Source organism: Rhinolophus ferrumequinum, chromosome 15, assembly GCF_004115265.2.
Source record: "Rhinolophus ferrumequinum isolate MPI-CBG mRhiFer1 chromosome 15, mRhiFer1_v1.p, whole genome shotgun sequence".
In the NCBI taxonomy this organism is placed as follows: Eukaryota; Metazoa; Chordata; class Mammalia; order Chiroptera; family Rhinolophidae; genus Rhinolophus; species Rhinolophus ferrumequinum.
Window position 1 is genome coordinate 33,704,360 of NC_046298.1, and position 22,099 is coordinate 33,726,458.

Below are 22,099 nucleotides of genomic sequence, written 5' to 3' on the forward strand. Positions count from 1 at the left end.
GGAGGGAGCATAAAGGAGCCAGGGTCTCTTCCTCCCTGCATAGTGAGCCTGTACAGATGTACCCTGACTGTCTAAATGTGAAAGTAAGGAGATTTAGCACTTGCGACAGCGTGTTCTAGAATGTTTCCAACTCAATGAAGGGATCAGTGTGACAGTCCAGACTAGAGCTGCCTCAGTGGCCGAATGGAGGTTGAGGACTGCTCCATGGGAAGAGACACCAAAGGGCCTGTTGTCCCGCACGTGGGAATATGGTATATCTGGACCTAGTGTTTGGTCCTCTGACCAGTAAGGCTGAGCTAGGCAGAGGCCATCCCCGGGGTGACCAGGACCACAGGAGGGACCCCTGGTTAAGTGCCGGCTGCGGGGACCTGCTTCTCTCTCCCTACAGTCTTGCTTGAAGGAGCCCCCTGCCATCGTGGCACTATTTGCCTGATCCCACCCCCAGTACAGTAGGACACTTAGTTGCAGCATGTTACCTGTGAGGGCTGCAGCCCAGAAACAGGGCCTTGTGGTCTCACCCATAGAGAAAGGGGCAGCACCTCCCTCTTGTGTCTTGGTGGCATTTATCAAACTTCCTCTAGCCTTTAAAAGTGGGGACTCAGAGATATTTTTCACTCTCCCTCACCCCGGGACTTTGTAGAGTGAGAACAGAACAGGACACGGGCAGTGACCTACGTGGAACTTTCCATCTGGGCTCTCCGCTCCCTGAGATACGGCCTCTGCCTGAGCAGCTCAGGGCCCACACTTCCGGGCCTGTGACTTCCCGGGACTCCCATCAGCACCATAAGTAGGAGTAGGATGGGCCCCGGGGAGGGTTAGGCCTGAGGGCATGAAAACTGTGAGGCCCGGACCGTCCTGAAGGAGACACGTTTCTGTCAAATTCAGTGACATGTCTTAGAGGAAGCGGAAACGAACTTATGGCCTCACTGGGGCCTGTGATTACTAATAAGTAAAGGAGGAAGCTGCGAGGAGCGTGCTGACTGTCGGTGGAGGGTGGCTGGCCTCTGATGCTGCCCAGGGCTGCAGTCCGCTTGGTTCTTACGCAGCTTATGAAAGTGCTGCTGAAAAGTGTTGCTACTGTCTCTGAAAAAGGGATTTGCCAGGCACAGTCCTTCCAGTTCCTGTCTGATACGTTATAAGTTCTCAGTGAGTGCAGCCCAAACTGGTAAGGACTGACTTTTTCATGTTCAGAAGTCAGGATGGCGGAAGATGATTTGTTTCAAGCGGTTTATTATTAGTAGTCTTAGTATTAGTATTATTTATCGGAAGTAATTTTAAACTCACAGAAAATTGGCAAAAATAGCGGTACAAAGTATGCCCACACGCCCCTCTCCCAGGCCACCTATGGTCAGCAGCGGCCACCCTGTCTCCACACACACACAGGATCCCTGTGCACCCTGCACCATGGCCCTTCACCCAAAACACTCCAGAGCGGGGCCCCCTCCCATGAACATGGCACGGGATCAGCGTTCACGGTGTAACATCCTCGCGAGCTTTCCTCTCCCACACCGTGGTCTTCCTCTTGTCTGCCGGCCCTGTGATGTCACGTGTGGCAGGTTCAGCCTCGGGTCAGGTGTCTCCTTTGCTTGTCCTGGGGTACGTCTTGAACTTGGAAATGCCTCCTTCTTAGCCAGATGGTCACCAAGCCCTGAGACCTGAATGCCAGGCATGACGTTAGCACAGGTAGCGTTTGTCACAGAGAGAATGTGCAGACTGAGCAGGAGTGGACTGTGTGGTGACAGTGAACACAGAACATGGAGGTTCGGGGAGGATACCTTTGTGAGAACCTCCCCAGGGCCCTCCTGCTGTGGGCACCATGGCCCCACTTCTCCCATCCGCTCCTTCCTTCTTTCATCCAACTAGCACATGGGCCAGGTTAGCCGAGCCCAGGCGAACCTCTCTGGGCCGGGCCCCGTGCCCCGTGTTGCTGTCAGAATTGGCAGACAGGTGTCTGCAGTAATGGCGCCCCCCGTGGCACACCAGTGCTGTGCGGTGTCCCTCAGGCCTCTGTAGCCTGAGAGCACTCCGTGCTTCTCTGGCCAGAAGACACCACGGAGAATCAGCAGATAGTGGCAGGGGCTCCCGGGCCTCTGTCTGCTCTGAAAAGGGGCACCCTCCAGGGCAGAGGGGCAGCTGGGCCATGTGGTACTTCGCAGACAGCAGGAGGATCCCTGTTAGCTCCTGCAGGCAAGAGCAGGGGGCTCTCTCATGCCCACATCACCCCGTAGCTGGGGAGGCAGGGGGAGGCCTGGGCTGGAGGGTGGGAGGGGCCTGTTGCAGGTCGGGAAGGTGACTCACTTGTGCTGGGAACGGTAAAGCACACCTGTGTGCCCCACAGAGCACAGTCTGGGCTCTCTCTGTGTATCCTCATGCAGTGACACCATCGTGCCTCCATGTCCCCAAGAGTGTGGCTGCCCTGGCCATGGCTGCTTAGTAACATGGCCAGCAGCTCGGGGCGCTCAGTTATCCCAGCCATCTGCGGCTGTGCCGCCAGCGCATCCTGAGTCTTGCAACTTTTGTCTGGTGGGACGTTAGGCACGGGAAGAGTGGGCGCCCTGCCCCTCCCCCTCCCCCACGGGGAGCGTCTCTGCACTGTTTGAAGTGGTTCCACCTTCAAGGTTTCCTCTGTCTGCTGCCTCCCTGCTGGGCTGGGTTAACGCGCCTGCCCAGATCTCTGGCTTTGTTTGCTGCAATGCATCTTTCATGTGCCACAGCCTCCAGCTGCCTCACGCCTATAAACTCTGCGAGCACGTCCCACGCTATCTCTTTATTTATTTATTTTTTGTTTTTTGAAATTGCTCACTTACATGAGAGCCCAACGCCAGCCAGCAACAATGGGGTCCATCAGCAGATAAAGGGCTTCACAGCTGTACGTAATGCACAGGGTAACCGGGCCTTCATACAGAATCATCATCTCTTGCTGAGGATGCAAAGAGCCCCGCGTGGGACGTGCATGGGCTGGAACGGGAGGACAGCAGCAGTGAGCTTTGCTTCCTTTTATTTCCCCTTAAAAATTAATTATCTTGTAGTTTATCCATATGCAGGCTGTCACTCTGGACAGCAGACTGCTCTGTTGCCTCTCCTCCCCACGCCACCAGCATGTCCCGTCCCCTCCCCTGTCGCTGCCATCTGTCGCTGCGTGTGCCGCCAATTGCTGCACGTGACCCATGGTGGGGCCTGGACATGCTGTGCCCCCCCATGCTAACGGTGCTGTCGCCACAGAGGCACTCACTTCAGACAAACAGCAGATAGATAGTTCCTTGCCTCTTGCACTGCGGTGGGGTCGCCACCTCTATCAAGGGCCAGGTAGGAGGTGACATGACCCTAAAGGGGAAACCTCACACAGAAAAGCAAGTCCACTTGTCACCCTGCCATGCAGGTGAATGCCTGCGAGTGCTCAGCTTCCCTGTGCCTCTCTGTTCCTGGCTGTCAACCAGAGCCTGCCCTTTAAAGGGATGCTCAGAAACACAGGGCAAGGAGTGTCGCCTTCCTCCCATTGTCTCATCCCTATGCGGATGAACAGATCGTTCTGGTCCAAGCAGCGGGCAGTGCTGCGCTGGGCGGCCCTTTGTCGGGCCCCAACGGGAGCACATAGTGAAGGAGGGGCCCCAGGGGCCTTTAGGGTCGGGTGCTCTGCCATGGGTGCTGGGCCTGCTCACCTCCCTGGATTCCGGCACCTCTTCTAGCACGCCCTCCATCACAGAGGGGCAGAGCCATCCCTTCATCACGAATTGGGCAGGTGTCGGGTTCCACCTGGGGACTTCCCAGCAACACCTGCTGCTGATGGTGCTGTTCCCAGTCGGTCACTAGGCCAGTGGAACGCAGTTTAGAGTTGGGGCAGACACTGCAGTCTCTGAAAGTGAGCTTCTGGCTGCTTCAGAGGAGGAAGCATTCATTCTCATGTTGGCAGCTCTTGGGCATGGCCCTGGTCACAGCAAAATGGAGTGGCACTCATGTGCAGGTGCGTGCCCTCAGTCACATGGTGTTCCTACATGCACAAAGATGGGGAGTCCCCTATAAAGACAGCCCAGATTTTTCACTGCCTTGTGGAAAGCAGGTGTGGCGTGAAGTCACATGAGACGGCTGGGCGCCCAGGGTCTGGCTGCATGCCCCATCCCACCTGCACCCGGAATGCCCTCAGGAACAGCTGGGGTCCCCAGACCACAGGGACTGGACTGTGCGGACCACCCATCCAGTCCTGCTCGTCATCTGGCGGATGTGGGTGTCGAATCTAAGTGGTTCTGAAAAATCCCAGCAGAAACCCCTGCAGGGCTCTGGCGCTGCACGTGGCCCAGTGATGCAAGCGACAGATTTTATCTTAGATTATTTGCTATTTCTCTGTGATATTAATCTCCTCATACTGTTCCCCTTCTCCTGCTTTACCTTCTTCACTCTTGATTATCCCCTCATACCCTTGTCTCTAAAATTTACACACATCAACCACCAAAATTAAATTGACCTTACTGTCCCAAGGTCCGTCCGATGAGTTAGTATGACACAAGCAGGTGTGTAACGGGTGTGTGTGTGTTTAAAGCTCCATGTCGATGGTTCATTTCTCCCCTTCCCCCCCAGAAATGAAAATGCCTTGCCTTTTTTGGCATACAGAAAATAATGACATATCTTAGTTACTTGATACTTGCATTCTGTAGACTGGAGGAGACTCCTTGGTAAATCTGTACAAAAGTTAGGATTGGCGAACGTGCCTGTCTTTATGGTATTAACCCAGGGTGTCGGTGAACCTAAGGAGAGGCTCAGATTGAGCTGTAGGTGAGGGACTCAAAGGGTTCTAGTTGAGAGAGAGTTGGTTTCCGTTCCACAACACCCTGATTCTGCACTCTACGTGTCCGTGGCCACGGAGCCTGCACGCTGGCTCTTCTGGGCTCAAGGTCTAGTCAGTGTGTCACGGGACGTCCGTGCTACATCTACAGACAGTGGCCATCCTTCTCATTCACCAAATCCAAGTCACATAGCCCAGTTTCAGAGATTCTAAGTGTAAAACAAATGCCCCTCAGAATCAGTAGAATTAGTATCGCTTTACTTCATGCAACTTGCCTGGAAAAAGATCATAAAGATCTTTTTTCTTACTGGGTAAAATCAGAAATTGAGGACACAATGCTGGGGGTGAGCAGGAGGCCCTCTCTGACTTAATGAGCTCAGGCCCCCACTTCCTGCCCACCACACAGACCAGCTCGCATGCAGTCAGCATGCACCTGGCCATGGAAAGAGGGTCATGGCTTTGCTGGGTCCAGACCCTAAGGTCCAGCACAGATAGAGGAATAAAGAGAAGGTCCACAGACAGCAGGAGCTGGAATGACCACTGCACAACTTCTTTCAGTTACTAATGTCACAAAATTACTTCTTTATACATTGTGTGTCCAAAAACATAAAATTCTTTTAAATGTATTAGTCTCCTAAATTATGTAGAAAACAAGATTTGAAGTTACAAACGAAAGTTTGTAATACGAGTTTTTACACTAGTTGTTTTTTTTCTTTAAAAGTGTTAGTCTCTTAAAATCATGTAGAAACAAAAAGTGGAATTACAAACCATTGTTACAATAATACTAGCTGTTATAATGGCCCATGCATTGACCTTCATTGAGATCTTTATTTCCCCATACAGCTTCAAGTTACTGTCTTTTTACCTGCAGGACTCCTTTGACCATTTCTTGTTGGGCAAGTCTAGTCACCAACTCCCTCAGCTATAGCTTATCTGGGAATATCTTAATTTCTTTCTCACTTTTAAAGGACAGTTTTACTGAATATAGGATTCTTGGTTGACAGGTTTTTCATTGTGTGTGGGTTTTTTTGTTTTTTGGTTTTGGTTTTGTTTGTTTGTTTGTTTTTGTTTTTGTTTTAGCATTTTGAATATATCGGTGCACTGCCTTCTGGCTTCCAAAGTTTCTGATGAGAATTCTGCTGTTAATCTTATTGAGTCTCCCTTGTATGTGATGACACTTACCTCTTGCTGCTTTCAAGATTCTCTCTTTGTCTTTGGCTTTTGAAAATTTGATTATAATGTGTCTTGGTGTGGGTCTTTAGGAGTTCATCTTACTTGACGTTCCTTGAGTTTCTTGGATGTTTATATTCATGATTTCATCAAATGTGGGAAGTTTTCAGCCACTATTTTTTCAAATATTCTTTTCTTCTGGGACTCCCATAATGTACACGTTGGTCTGTTTGATGGTGTCCCACAGGTCCCTTAGGCTCTGTTTGTTTTTCTTCAATCTTTTTTCTTTCTTACTTTTTCTCTCTCTTTATTGCTGTTTCAATTTTGTTCATACATTGTTTTTTTACTTTCTCCACATTTTCCTTTAGTTCTTTGAGCATCTTTAAGACAGCTGTTTTAAAGTATCTGTCTTGTATATCTCCCATTAAGTGTTTTTCAGGGACAGTTTCTGTTGATTTCTTTTTTTCCCCTTTGAGCCACACTTTCCTGTTTCTTTGTATGCCTTATGATTTTTATTGAGCACTTAATATTTGAATCTAATAATGTGGTAACAATGAGAATCAGATTCTCCCCCTTTCCCTTGCTGTTTTCTGTTATTGTTTTTATTTATTATTTTTATTGTATTGATTGTTGCAGGCTATCTCTGTGCTGAGAATCAGCCTGAGGTATAAACTTAGGTCTTCTTACATGTTTTCTGAGCCTATCCTTGGGCATTTTCAGTCACTTTCTAATTTTCCCCATGTATGCATTTGTTTTTGAATGTGCTAATTTTATTGTCTGGCTCCCAAAAGGGGAAAGTGAAAAATGAAGGGGGGGGGCTTTTTAAATCCCTTGGAAGTCACTCCATCTGGTGGGGGAAAGATATGTAACATGGGTGGAGTTGCAACAACAATGGCTGCTTGCCTCTTTGCACCTTTGTGATCAGAATCAGCAATCAGCACAGATCCCCAATATTTGGAGGACAGGGTCCTTTTGTTCACCCTGGCTCCTGCAAGCTGTGTACAGCTGCCTGGCATGGGGATGGGTGGGAGATGGATAGATGCTACTGTGCTAAGAGCTGAAGATGACCAGAATTAACTGCACTTTACCATCCAAGCCTTCTCCGGGAAGTTGCAAGCCTTCAACAGACTCCAGAGTTCCAAAAGAGTTACATCAGACAAATTCTGCCTGAGCAGTTGTTGTCCAGGTGGGAAGACAGGTTCCTGTGCTTCCTGCTCTGCCAGCTTCCCCTCAGATTGTTCATTTTCTTACCGTTGAGTTTTGAGTGTTCTTTTTTGGATATCTAATTTGCCAAATACAAAAGAATGAACCCAGTCTGTGGTTTGTCTTTTATTCTTTTGTATTTCAGAGAGAAAACGTTTTTAATTTTGATGAAACCTAACTCTTCTTTTTTTTCTTTTATAGATCATGCTTTTGCTGTTATCTCTAAGAACTAACTTTTCTAACTCCAAATCACAAAAGTTTTCACTTAGGTTTTCTTCTGAGAATTTTATAGTTTTACAGTTTACTTTTATATTTATGGTGCGTTTTGAATGAGTTTTTACATAATATGTGAGGTTTAAGTGGAGCTTACTTTTTTTGCATATGGATATCCAGTTGTTCAAATACTGTTTGTTGAAAAGACTACCTTGTCTTCATTAAGTTCCCTTTGCAACTTTGTCAAAATCAATTGTACATATTTGAGTAGGTCTATAGATAGGTTACATATCCTCTTCCATCTATGTGTCTGGTCTTCTGCCAATATCACAGTCTTGACTGCTATAACTTCATAGTAAGTTTCTAAACTGTAGTGTTATTCTACAAACTTTATTCTTCTTGATCAAAGTTGTCTTGATCTAGTTATCCTAGTTCTTTTGCCTGCCCATACTAATTTTAGAAATAGTTTGTCTATATCAACCAAAAAAAAAAAAATCCTTTTGGAATCTTGATCAAAATCACATGAAATATATAGGTCAATTTGAGGAAAATTAACATCTTTACTATGATGAGTCTTCCAATCCATGAACATAGTATGTCTCTCCATTTATTTAGGTCTGCCGTGTGTGTGTGTTGTGGGGTAAGGGGGTGTTTCAGCATATGGATCCTATACTTGTTGTGTTAGACATACGTAAGTATTTCCTCTTTTCTTTTCTCCTCCTATTCCTCCTCCTCCTTTTCTTCTTCCTTTTCAACTAGTGTAAGTGTAGAGTTTTTTTGTTTCTAACTACTCATTGCTAGTATATAGAAATACAATTGATGTTAGTGTTTTGGCTTCATATTCTTTAGTAATCTTGGTAAATTCACTTATTTTAAAATTTTTTTGTAGATTTCTTGAGACTTTTCTACATATATAATCATGTTTTCTGCAAAAAGGAACAGGTTCATTTCTTCCTTTTCAATCTGTATGCCATCCATTTCTTTTTCTTACTTTATTGCCCTGTGAAGCATTTCTAGTATGATATCAGATAGGAATAGTGAGTATGGATATCCTGTCTGGTTTCTGATCTTATGGGAAAAGTATTTGATCGTTCACTATTAAGGATGACATTAGCTGTAGGCTTTTTGTTGATTCCATTCTATTTATGATATGCTGAGAGTTTTGTTTATCATAAATGGATGTTGAATGTTTCTAAATGCTTTTTTCTGCATCAATTGATTTTTTTTTTCATTAGGCTGCTAATATGGGATTACAGTTGATTTTTTGATATTGAACTAGCCTTGCATTCCCAGGACAAACCCCTACTTGGGCATGGGCATGGTGTATTTTTCATTTTATATAGTGCTGGATTTGATGGAGGATTTTTGCATGTATGTTCATGAAGAATTTTGGTCTGTAGTTTCCTTTCCTTATCCTTTTTTTCTGGGTTGGGTATAAGGGTAATGCTGGCATCATGAAATGAGTTGGGAGGTGTTCCCTCTTCCTATATCTTCTGGAAGAGATTGTATATATGTGGGAACAGAGCCAGGAGTGCAGTTTCCAGGCTCTCACCCTCACATGGAAAGGTGCTCACTCGGGTAGTAAATGGCCATCAACTGTGATTGGATGGCCATCAGCTGTGGCTAGTTGGCCGTCAGCTGTAACCAGTGAGCCATTGGCCAGTAATATAACTGCCGTGGCTATGCTAGCAGCAAAATGGGGGCTAGCAAGAAGATGGTGGCTGAGCTAGCAAGAGCGGATTGTAGTTAGCACGGTGGATTGCAGCTAGCAAGTGGGGTTGGTTGGTTGGCAGAGAAGTGGACGGCAGGTTGCAGATAGTGTGGCTCCTGCTTCCTGTGTCTCCAACCCAGCCACCAGTGAGAATATAGTGGTATGACTCCCCTATCTATGGCTCCGTGGGTGTTCCTTTTTGGCCTCACCATGTCCTGCGTTCTTATGTGGGGAGCAGAAGCAGAGACCCCACATGACACCCTGCATGACAATGTAATTGGAGTTATGTGTTTTTTTAATGTTTGATAAAGTTTACCAGTGAAACCGTCTGGGTCTAGAGGTTTCTTTTTTAGAAGTTTTTAACTATGAATTCAACTTCTTTAATAATTATAGGACTGTTCAGGTCATCTATTGCGTCTTGGTGAATATTGGTAAATAGTGATTTTGAGTAATTCATACATTTAAGTTGCTGAATTTATGTGCATAGAGTTTTTCCTAGAATTTCCTTATTGATCTTTTAATACCTGCAGAGTCTGAAGTGATATTCATCCATTCCTCATACTGATCGTTTGTGTCTTCTGTTTCTTTTTTCTTTGTTATTCTTGCTAGAAGTTTATCCGTTTTATTGTTCTTTCTTCAATGAACTAGCTTTTGGATTCATTGAATTTCCTCTATTGCTTTTCTCTTTTCAATCTTAATTGATTTCTGTTCTTTATTGTTTTTTTTCTTCTGCTTGTTTTTGCCTTATTTCTCTCTTTTTCTCATTTCTTAAGGTGAAATTTTAGGTTACTGATTTGAGACCTTTTTTCTAACATATGCATTTGATGATATAAATTTCCCTCTAAGTATTGCTTTAGCTGTACCCCGCAATGTTGGTATGTTGTATTTTCATTTTCTTTCAGTTCGATTGTATTTTCTAATTTTCCTTAAGACTTTCTCTTGACTCATGGATTATTATTTATAAGTGTGGTGTTTATTTTCTAAGTGTTTGGAGATTTTTCTGTTATTGATTTCTAGCTTAATTCCATTATAGTCAGAAAACATGCTTGATATGATTTCAGTTTTTTTTAATTTAAAGTGTGTTTTATAGCCCAGAATGTGTGGTCGTGCTTGGCAAGTGTTCTGCTGGTTTGCATTAGAGTGTAAATGTCAATTAGATACCAGTGGTTAATGGTGTGATTCAGTTCTTCCACATCCTTACTGGTTTTCTGATTACTAGCCCTATTGTATACTAAATGAGGAGTGTTGAATTCTCCAACTAAGCCAGTGGGGGCTTACCGGAGGAATGCACCTTTAACCCCACAGGGCCTCCTGCCTTGCATGTTGTTGTCTCCTCTGCGTATGCTTCTCCTGGCACCACGGAAGGCCCTGCTCAGTTTCTTATAAAACCCAGCCTTCCGCTTTCTTCAATGGGACTGTGGTCATTTTGGAGAAACACTGAGATGTCCTGCTTCCCATGACCACGTGAATTCTGGTGCCACGTCTTCCTCCTAGAGCCCCCCAACCCCAACCCCAGAAGGCTACTCTGTCAGCTTCTTTTTCATCAAGCAAAGTAACCTCCATCAGAGGACTCTGTAGCAGGTGCTACCAACTCAGGAGTTCCTTCAGTAGCCCCTCGTGGGATGTGGGCAGCTGCCTGCTTCTCCTGGGTTCTGTCACTTGTCCATGAAATGCCCTGAAGGTGGTACTTCATGGGCAGCCAGGAGCATACCTTTTAGAAGTGGACACACAGCTAATCCTGCCAGGTCTGAGCTCTGAGACCTGGCCACTTACATATTCGAATCTACAGGACAGGGCTATTTTAGAATAAAGATGACCCACAGCCCCACCCAGGGCAAGGCGAGCTCAGGGAGCAGCTCGGTGCCATCATGATTGAGTTTCTGCACTGAAAGCTGCGTTCTCAATCATTTCCAACGAAGTATTAATTTCAGAAGAGCATGTAGTCCTCAGGTCGTGCATGGGCATGGGGAAGGCAGGTGGAGACTCCATCCTGGGCGGTGTTGCTCTGAGTGCACGTTTCTCTCCCACACCACAGGTGACCCCAGGGTTCAAGGAGAAGGAAGGGGAGCTCTTGGTCAGGGGACCCTCTGTGTTCCGGGAATACTGGGACAAACCAGAAGAAACGAAGAAAGCTTTTACCTCTGATGGCTGGTTTAAAACAGGTACCTGGAGGAGAAGGGGGCACCAGAGTGGGGAGGCCCCCGGGGGTTGGGGAAGGAATGTGACTTGGCCATCCCAGGTTGTCGCCGCGCCTGGACATCCCCAGAATCTTCCGTAAAAGGCAGAGTAGGGCGGGGGTGCACTTTGTGTCTCACATCTTCATGGCTGTACCCCGACCCAGCGCTCCAGCCCCTGACTGGCCTCTGGAAGCAAGCTCTGGAGGCCACAACCCTCAGGAGGGCCAGCAACCTCTAGGCCTTACTACAAGGCTCCCACCGTGGCCCCTGGCCCCTGCCTGGTGGTCCCACTGCCCCTGTTGAGTCAGGACTCCCCCTCTCCCAGTCACCACTGTATTCTACATCCGAGACTCTCCTCACCCCCTCCCACCTACCCACCCTCTCAGCCCACCCTGCTCTGTCGATCTTCCCGCCTCCCCCATTCAGGAACAATGTCGTTTTGATAGAATGTGGTTCATTTGTGGTTCGGGTCATTCATTTCCATTATTCTTTACGCTAAAGTCTGCATTCTTTGTGTCACCTGCCTGAGTGGGCAAGTGTAAACCTGTCACCAAAGCCTGGGGCCCAGTGGCTGGGCAGGAAGAGGTGGCACTGCTGGAATGCGCTGGTGGGACCCCCCACACCAGCATCCTCTCACCTGGGCCTGCTCTGAGGAGCCTCCCACCCCTTGTGCCACATCCCATCCCCTTCTGTCCCCGTGCCCCCCACCTCCTGGGGCCAAGCAGTCCTGCCCATGTGATGGCACGGCAGACACTGGAAATGTTCAGGTTCGCAGCTGGACTGATTCACGGGTATGCATCTGGAACACTCTCCAGAACCCCAGTTCTTGACATCTAGATGGGGTTCTGGGTGGTTTCTCCTTTTCTTTTTGCCTGTCTATATTTCTAAAACTTTTGTGCTGAACGTGCATTATTTCATAATAATCTTAAAGCAATATTTTCTGAAAAGAGAGGCCCATTTTCATGTCATCCTATGTTGGCCCCGTAATCAGAAATGCACCTTAATTGCTGCTCTTCCATGGGAGCAGAGCTCCGGAGAAAGGAGGCCGCCTGCTGATGGGACAGACCCCGGGGGCGCGGCCATGTGCATCGAATGGGGAGCGAGGGTGTGTTAGGAGATGGCCTTGGCCGTGGCCCTTAGCCTGATGACCCCCATGGTGTGTGCTGGTGGGGGCTGACACTCGCACACGTCACCTCACCAGGCTCAGGCCAGCGTGGAGCATTTAGGGGGTGGATCCCATGTCTGCTTTATTTGGCACCATCATGGGCTTGAAGTAACCGAGTGACAGAGCAGGGGGCCATGTGGGCCCATCAAGTTCGGGTTTGAGGGTGCAGGGGCAAATGAAAAGTCTCCTGGGGGATGTCTAGTAGCCCCTTTCGGCCCCCATGCAGGTGGCACTTAGGGCTGGACTTGCTGATCCTGGCCAGTCCCATGTCCAGCCTGTGGTCCCACAGCCACCCATGGCTTTCTCTCTCACATACCCTCTGAAGTGTATTTCCCAGCAGCTGTGATTGGAAGTGTCCCATTCCCTGGTCCCTCCACGCTGGGCAGAGCAGGTTGTGGAAGGTTCCAAAGGGTTTGCAGAGTGGACATCTGTCAGTCGCCAGAACAGAGGCCAGTGCCCCAGGCAGGCAAATCTGGGGAGCTGGTCAGCAGAGGGCCTAGTGGTTGGAGACCCAGATGCCCAGGTCACGTATTTTGGGCCCTCCTGTCTCTGCCTGTCATGCGGGTCAGCATATTAATACATGCCGGCCTGGGTTACCGTCTGTAAACGTCCCCATTAGCACAGGCCAGTCTGGTAGAAACAAACCTCTCTCTATTATTGTCCTTCAAATGCAGAATTTAGGAAATACTACTCTTGAGCTAATTGTGCTTTTTGTGTGCCCCTCTGTAGCCGTCTGAATTTGGAAATCTGATTTGGAAACCTCCACGCGCTTTGTAGCCATCTTCCTTTATTTTAAAATTCAGATAAAAAGCTGCAGATTTTTTTCTTTCCCCTTTAAAAGCGCAGGCACCAAAACCCTGTGGATTTTGCCGATAGCAGGGCTCGCTGAGCACTGGGCAGGAGCAATGCAAAATGTGGGGCAGTCAGCGTTAAGACATTTGAGTCACGCTCTGATGAATATTTCAGTTGAAAAGGAAATAGTATGCATTAATTATTGTAAAGAGATGTCTTTAGGAGAAAAATGATTTTGAAATTCAGTTAATTTCATTGTAATGCGTTGCAACCGGAAGGGAGTATGTGTGTTTAATGGCTCTCGGGGGTAAGGCCTGGAAGCCGCCATGCCTTTGTCACAGGCCATTAGCGAGACAGACTGCATAATGAGAGCGTGCAATCAGCTCACAGCTGCCGCCTCCTACGGGGAGAGTCATGATATTAAATAGAAATCAGGATAAATTAAACTTAAACCCTTTCCCTGGCCAGCCCCTCCTGCCATGTGAATTCTGGCAGGAGCTAGAGAAGGGCTGAGTCCTGCCAGCTCCACCTCAGCGACCTCCTCTGTGTCTAGGTGACAGGAGATACAGACCAGCAGCTACTATTCCAGCCTCTCCAGCCCCCCCCCCCCCCCCCCCCCCCGTGCCTGCCTGTGTCTGCCTCCTTCCCCGCAGCCCAGTTCTGCCAGGGAGAATGTGCAGGGAGCTCCGTGCAAGCCCCCCCCTCGCCCCCTCCCCGGGTTCGTGGCTGCCGTTCAGGGAGGAAATCAAAGGTCTGCCCCCAGGAACTCCCCTGACAGCCACAGTGATGTCTCATGGACTCTCTGAGTCCCACCTGAGCTCCACTACACCCTCAGAGAAGCTGGCAGTCACACACGCAGGCTCCATGGCCGGCCCAGGGCAGGGGGACAGGTGATTCTAAGACCCATGCATCCCCAGAGCTTTACACTGACCCTGCCTTCGGAGCTGAGGACACAGGATGGAGATGAGGACGCAGCCCATGAGGACATGGGGTGGAGGTGGGGCACGGAGGTGAACGTAGCTGCTGAGAGTGCGGAGATGGGATATGGGGAGGGAGTGAGGACATGGCGACAGCTCGACAAACGCTGCCGCTCCCGTTACCCTCTGGACGCGTTACCCTGAGCAGTTTTGTCCTTTTGAAGAGACTGATAGTTGAACGTGAGGAAACCCAAATGACATCTCTGACTTACATTTTAAAGAATGTGTATCATATACTGTTTAACATTGAGAAGTGACATAGGAAACAGTAAACTATATTTACCTAATTATAGATAAATACATGCGCAGAAGGTATTTAAGTAACTGGGAGAAAGAACCGTAGGAAAATCATCAGAACGTTGCCGGGGTGTTGGGTGGTGTCTCCTCCCTTTTGCTTCTACAGTGAGCACATGATGTTATTATCAGACACAAACATTAAAAGCTATTTATTTAAGAAAAGAAAACAACTCACCAGTAGCACAACAGAAGAGAGAGCCTCTCCGTGGACTGGCTGAGCCGCCTGAGGGTTGCTGCCTTGATGGAACATGGCAGTCCTCTAAGGGTCTGTAGTAGTGCCCTCAGGACTGACCTGCAGCCCCAGGAGTCACGCGTGGAGCCCAGTCAGCCCCAACAGGAAAAATGAGCACAGATGACAGCCTGGGCACATCACAAAGGAGAAGTACAATTGGCCATAAAAACATGGAAAGTGTTTCACTTCATAGTGATGAAAGAGATAAACATCTCTTTCAAAATAAAGAGAAAGAAATGATTGACTCCTTTGGACCAAACAAAGATTGACTCCTTTGGACCAAATTGGCAAAGATTCTTAAAAAGCTGACACTCGGTGCTGTGAGACCAGTGCTCCCAACATACAGGTTGAATTATGTGTCAAGAGTGTGTGTCTAGGAATCTATTCAAAGAAAATAATCAGAGGGTCAAAGATGGATGTAAAGATGTCTGTTGCAGAATTACTTATAAAGTGAGAAATTGGAATAATTTGCTCAGCAATGGATGATGGTAATATATTATGATCCATCCAAGCAGCAGTATATTGTGAGGCCTTAGAAACCATGTTTTGAAGAAGAATGGCAGGAGGGAACCCTGCTGGTGTGTGTCCTACATGTGTATGTGTGTGCGCGTTTGCGTTTGTATATGCCAAGCACGGAATGCTGACTGTTGTTATCCACTGCGTGATTTTCATTTCTTCCCATTTTCTCTTTCTTCCAGTTTGTCCTCAATAAGCCTTGTTACTCTTATAAACACAAATAAGTATAAATTGTTGTTAAATTTTACACTGAAGTTTAAACCTTCTCATGTGAAGGCCTCAGAATAGCACGTAGCATTTGCTCCACTCACATCTTGCCCAGAGCTACTTACTCATAGCTGCTTGAGCTCTGATACATCTCTCCAACAAGGAATACTCTTATAGCTGACCAATAAGTGACAGTTAGGAATTAGGCAAAGTGTTGAAATGCAGGACCCCAGTGTCTCACGTTAGTGAGTGTGATAGCACGTGTTACTGTAGGTTCTCAGCGACCTTCACGTCTGGCTGACCAAGAACGACCATCTCATACACAAGCCTCACTTCTCCCCAGAAGGCAGGGTCCCTGGGAAGCCTGTGTCAGAGGACGGGGGTCCATCCAAGGACACTTGGTGTCATTGGCTGTTCAATCTGCAGCTGTCCCGGGGTTTCCCCAACGGTATGAGGCTGAGCCCTGCGTGGCAGGGTCCCATTGTTGGTGACACCTTTTGTGTGCAGAAGCTTTTGTTGTGGTTGTAATCCTGTCTGGCAGCCGTCTCCTTTGTGTGTGCTGTAATGTTTTTGGTCACTTAAAAATCCTTTGTTCCTCGCAGTCATAAAGATATTCTTCTATATTTTTTTTTCTGAAATGTTGTCAGGCTTTGCTTTCATGAAGTTAAGTCTTCGATCCACCTGGAACTGGCTTTTGTGTGGAGTGATGCAGAGACGTCACGGCATGTGTCACCCCTGTGCAAACACTGTATCCTCTGTCATGTGTTGAGCTCTGCAGCATGCGGCCACGCCTGGGCCTCTGTGCTGTTGTTCTGGCGTGTTTTTTCCCCCCTGCACCGGTCGGGTCCCAGACCTCTGGGCAGAGAGTGTTTCTGAGGTTTTGGGGTTTTTTTAATCAAAGTTGTCCATCCGCAGCTCAAAGAAGCCATTGGTCTTACCAGTTTAGGAGCAGTCAATCAGCAGCCGGCCCCAGACTTGTTAGCTGTTTCTGCCGGAGCCTTTGGTATAAGTCAGCATCCTGTCGCCTGTCCCCCTGCCCTCACAGGCGTCACTGTGCAGCTCGTCAGCTTTCCAGCTTCCACACACGCTCCTTCCCCGCTCTCCCTATTTAAAGCTTTGTGCCTTAAAAAGAAAAGTCACTGTTGATTTTATTTCAGAGGGAGAGAACCTGTGTTCATCCTGCTCTTTCTCCCTGGCATCTTTCAGGTGAGGTTTGTACTTCTGGAAGGTGTCGTATCTGCATTTCCTTCTGGTATCTTCCTTGGCCTCTGCCACCCACAAGTGGGTCAGCGCAGCGGCTGCCAGGGTCTCTGAATGGCAGACAGGTGGCAGTGGCTCCTCTCTCGCCATGGGCGCCCGTTTCTGGCCCACAAGCCACCTGCACCACTGCCCAGGAGAAGGGGCCGGGCTCTCCTGCTCCCCTACCGGCCTCGGCCTCCTCACCTGTAGACGGAGTGGAGACTGAATGGACAAGTGAGGGGCCTCAGGGCAGAGCAGCCGGGGGAGCATGACAGCGGTGGTCTCGGGCTCCCTCAGTTTCTTCAAGAACCAAGAGCCCCAGGGTAAGACATTCCGTGGCTGCTGTAAGAGTGGGTCTGGGTCTCGTCCATCTTGCGTCCTCTCTCGCCTACCCAGCTTTCTGCACAGCCAGGGATGGGGTGTTTGGGGTGCCTGGCGTTGCTTCATCAATGGCTTAGGATCCTTAGCGGGACGGGTACAGCGCTATTCCTGTGTCGCTCCAGGTTGGGATCCTTGCCCGGCCAGGAGGCAAAGAGGCCCCTTCAGATTGTCCAGCGGTGTCCGGATGCATCTCTGAGAAGGTGGTGCCAGGGCGAGGCCAGGGGGTGCAGGTCTCTGGAGGGAACTGCGTGAGCAAAGCAGGAAGGGATGTGGCGCTGGTGGAGAGCTGGAGGGAGATGGTGCCCGGAGAAGTCTGCCCTAGGGCCTGCCCTCAGCTTCCTGAAAGGCCTGGTGGGCACATCCCGGACCTGGGATTTCTTCTGTGGGCTTGGGATGCCTTCTGCTCTGCGGCTTGGGATGCCTTCTGCTCTGCGGCTGAGAAGGAGTTCTGACGTGGTACAGGCTTCAGGGCCGCACGCGGCTTCCTGCCCGGCAATCAGGGCCCACGGCGCACATGCGCACACTGGCTCAGAACCGCCGCCCTCGAGGCCAGGCGAGTCCCAGGCGTCCCCAGAACCTCTCTGAGGTGGGGGTGGTGCTGGGCTGGCCTCCCATCAGCTGGCTTTCATGGAAAGAAGTGTCTCCATCGGCTGCCATAGGAACTCAGGCACGGCCTCTTACTGACAGGCCGCTGACATCTTCTCTGACACACAAGCCTGGTGCCTCGAGAAGCACGCAGAGCTGGCACTGACTTCCTTCCCGGTCAGCCACACTGGCCCTAGGGTCTGCCCTCCACATGGCTCTGCGGAACCCCGTGTGCAGCTCTAGTGCAGTTGCTGGGTTGAGTAGTGACTCCTGCCTGGTCTGCATGCTCCCGAGCACCCTCTGGGCAGGGAGGCCATGGGGGCATCAGCACTTCACTGAGGGAACAGTCCACCCAGGAGCCACCCCACAGCCCTGCAGAGCCCTGGCTCCCCTGACACTACGAAGACACCAAGGCCAGGGCCGCAGGCCTGGCAGTGCCCCATATAGAGCCAGAGGGGGGCAAGGTGGGGGGCCGGATGAGCAGAGCAGGTGTTCCCAGCGAGGGCGGAGCGCTGACACCTGAGGAAGAGAGTCCCCACCTGATTAGGGGCATCTAATAAGCAGCCTGATCGGCAATTTCCCACGTTCGTTTTTGACACTTGTTTCTCAGTCATACATTTGGTTAATACAGTTTCTTTTCTTTAAAAATTATTGCTTTAATGTGTTGCAGATGCTGCACGTGACTTGCATGGTGGTGAGGCCACAGTGGGGAGAGGGCGTGCTCGGAGTTGGGGAGGGGGCTTCTCCATGAACCAGCAGCAATTTCTTGAAACTTATTTGAAATACTTAAACAGATTCACAGGAGGTCACAAGTAATGTGCAGGGGAGGTCGTCGCACCTTGGCCCAGTTTCCCCAGGTGCCAGCCTCCCGTGTAATTGGCACATCACCAAAGCCCGTTCCGGGCTTGCTCAGGGTCCACCACTCCACACGCAGTCGTGTGTGCACAGGCGTGTGCGTATACGCAGCTCCCTGCCCTCTTAGCACACGTGGGGGTCCCTGTGACTACCACCATCGCAGTAAGAACATTTCCCTCACCACGAGGCCCCTGCAAGCTGCTGCTTTGTGGCCTCGAGCCTGTTCCCCGCTGCCCACCGTCCCGAACCCCTGGCCACCACCGTTCCTTATCCTTTAGGGATGTCATAGAAACGTAACCTTTGGGGGTTGGCCTTGGTCCTCAGCACAATTCCCGGAGATCCGTATCCCGAGGCCGGCCTCTGCACTCCATGGTCAGACCGCTGGTGACGCGTTTGCTCAATAGATCCCATCCGAGGGACAGACAGCCTGAGCTGTGCAGCAGGCCTAAGCCGTCCGATACTGGGGGCCACTGCCCGCAAGCAAGGCCCTTATTTGCACCAACCAGGCTTGACCTGCATTTCACCAGAGGCAGGGCTGGACGTTGGGCACACATCTGCTTGTCCCGGTGTCCAGGGTGAGGTGGGTGGAGCCAGCAGTGGTGGGCACCGCCCCTCCGCAGGGCCTGGGCAGTCTCCGCCTCTCAGGGCCTGTAGTGTTTCACGTGGTTGGGCAGTGAGGGGCGGGGGAGCCTCAGAGGAAAGGCTGAGTTCCCCAGGCAGCCCAGCCGTGCAGGCCTCCTGGTGTCCACAGGGTCCCCTGCAAGCGCCTGGCAGGGGAGGGCCCGGCAGGTGCTGTTAACTGCATCATGTGCCTCCAGGGGTATTGCTCTTCAGTAGCTCTTCCCGCCGTGAACGCCAGGCTGTGTCTGGCAGCATGCCCTTTCCTCCAGGCGGGTCTGCTCTTTATCACAGTGTGGCCACACAGAGGCTGCAGGAGTACAATTTTACTGCCTCAGAGCGCTGCAGAAATTCCGTCTCATGCTTCCTTCTTCTTTTAATTGTTAAAACAATTGTAATGCTGTCTTCCCTGGGCTCTTTGTAGGTTTGTAGACTAGCTTTGTTCCTTAACTCCTTTCCTCCTAGATGCTGCCCCGTGCAGATGCTTCAGGCCCACGGCGGGAGCCAAGGGAGGTACACCTCGTCCCCCTCACTGTGCACACGGGGTGGCTGCGGGTGGCACTGCGGACGCAGGGAGCGGGCACGGCGCTCAGCAGTCGTAAATAAGGGCACTGTGTAAATAAGGGCACCGTGGGGCTTGCTCTCTAAGCAGACAGCTCCCAGCCTTGCAGGCTTGCTTCTGTGCTGCCTTGTGTCCGCACATCCTCAAAAGCTGAGGACCCCTTTTTCTGAAATCGTTTCCATTAGCACCACGGAGCACACGTGTCACCAGCCTGCAGGTGAGTCTCACCCTCAGAGAAGGGCTGTCTGTGGGCCAGAGAGTCTGGAGCTCTGGGACCATGCTCTTTGCTGGGATTTAGCGCCTGCTTCACATATATCCAAGGAAATGTAGCAGGTCTCAAGGGGTGTTCAGGTCCGTTAATCAGGGCATCAGGCAGCCAAGTGGGCCTCGCCTCCCGCTTCTGAGTGTGACCCCCGATACCTCACCTGCTCATCCTGCCCTCTGTGGTCCAGCCGGGACCTCGGGGTCTCCAGGCAGCACAGGGGTCCTCTGGAGAGCAGAGCAGCTCCGCACTGGCATCAGGTGGTCCCGCCCTTCTCCCCCCTGGTCCCACCACTCTCTCCAGGCTCCTTCCCGGAGAAGGCAGGTGCCCCAACCCATCCCCTCCCACCTTCCCAGAGCCTGCCTGTACCTCTCCCTCCCAACAGGGCCCCTCAAAGCCAGAGCTCCTCAAGAGTCCTTTCCTTCACTCTCCCCAGTCCTTCATCCCTCAGAAGCAGCTCCGTTAGGCAATGGTCCCACGAACTCTGCATTTCTGAAAGCAGGGGCTGTCTCTGTCCCTGTCTTCTTGACCCTTCCCAAACGTTCCCCTCAGTGAGCCTTATGCACCCCCGCTGCCCCCCCCCACAGACCTCTGGTTGGTTCCTTCCACCTCTGGCCTCTACTGCTCCCCCAGTGAGCAGTCAGCACGATGGTTATGAGGAAGCTGGGGCCCCTCAGAGCTCGGCTGGGTGGGCTTCACACCATGTCTGTCACTCACTGGCCACAGCCACTCCAGCAGGACCTCCCGGGGGAGGGGTCTTTAGATGCTTCCTGAAGTCACGGACAGGCCGTCTGTGCAGCCTCCCCAGCGGCTGGGAGACCCAGCCTGCGTTCCAGAAGGGTCCATATACAACAGGCTTTCTCAGGACTGTTTTCAGTTCTTGCTCTATGTTTTCCCTTGGGTGACCACCTTGCCCACCATGGGGTTCCACGCACATCGTTGTGAAGCCCCACTCATATCTCCAACCCAGCTCTCCCCGAGGCCCTCGGTGCATCCCACCCATGAGGTAGACCAAGGAGTGTGGTCGCCTGCCTTCCGCCTGTCGAGCCTCATCCAGTCCTATCTTCCTGCTCCCGAGTGCCCTCTGTTCTGTTGTCCCGCCCACCCTGTCTCCCACCTGGGTATGGCTGTAGCCACCAGCGGTTTCCAACCGTCAGGGGGAAGGACTTTTGCCAGACAGAAATGCTGTCCCTTCACCCTGTGCCAGACCTTATCAGCCTCGCTCCTGCTCCTTGCGACACTGTGCATGCACACACCCCCTCTTCCCCACCCTCGCCTCCACTTCACATGCCTCTTCCCCTCCAGACCAGGACCCACAGGACAGGCTGCCCTGCCTCTATGTTCCGGCCGGCCAGCGGATGCTGCCAGAGCACAGCTCCTCACCTAGTGGGGTATCCTGGGTGTACCATAACCAACTGACAACTAACTGGGGCTTCAAACAATAGGAATCTCTTCCCTCCCCATTCCAGAAACCGGAAGTCTGAAACCCGGTGTCATAGGGCTGAGCTTCCTTCGAAGTTCTGGGGAAGGAGCCGTTCTGCCTCTTCCGGCCTCTGGGGCTGCAGGTGTTCCTGGGCCCGTGGCTGTCACTCCAACCTCTGCCTCTCTTCTCGCATGGTCTTCTCTTGATTCGTGTGTGTCACATCTCTCTGCCTCCTTTTCAAAAGGACACGTGTGATCACATTGGGGGCCCACTGGGTAATCCAGGGTGATCTCTACGGTCTGCATCATGTGTTGTCTTTGCCTGACAATGATCCAGATGAGTGACCAGGGCACTCCCGCATGTGCACCCTCCTTACTTGGCATATAAATCCCCAACTCTCTCCGTGATACAACTTCCAGATGTCTCCAGCACCATCCCTACCATTTCAGTGCCTGGCTCCTCAGAGGAGATCCCCGTTCTCACTGCTCTTCATCAGGCTGGTGACAGGAGACAGGTTGCCAAAGGAAGCTGTCATCTACTGCGCGCTGGTGTGCAGGAGGGGACACCTGGATATGCTAGAGAAATGATGTCTGAACAGGGCTGAATTGAGGAGAGGTGGCAGATGGAGAACTAGAGCACTGCAGGCGGGAGCCAGTGTGTGTTCCCAGGGGCGAGGGACATGGCCAGGGGCTGTGGCGGAGCCCCTGTGGGTACAGCTGTAGGGGGCTGTCACCCTG

General features: G+C 50.6%; 1 protein-coding gene across 2 annotated transcripts in view; it reads left to right on the forward strand.

Moving 5' to 3' along the window:
* Nucleotides 1-22,099, forward strand: part of ACSF3 (acyl-CoA synthetase family member 3) — a 66,411-nt gene that overhangs the window by 33,553 nt on the left and 10,759 nt on the right. Inside the window, exons 7-8 of one of the 2 annotated variants that reach the window (XM_033129069.1) lie at nucleotides 11,110-11,236; nucleotides 19,581-19,628. In XM_033129069.1, the coding sequence (XP_032984960.1) occupies nucleotides 11,110-11,236; nucleotides 19,581-19,628 (175 nt within the window). The remainder of the gene's footprint in view (nucleotides 1-11,109; nucleotides 11,237-19,580; nucleotides 19,629-22,099) is intronic. The other variant, XM_033129071.1, reaches the window with a different exon arrangement.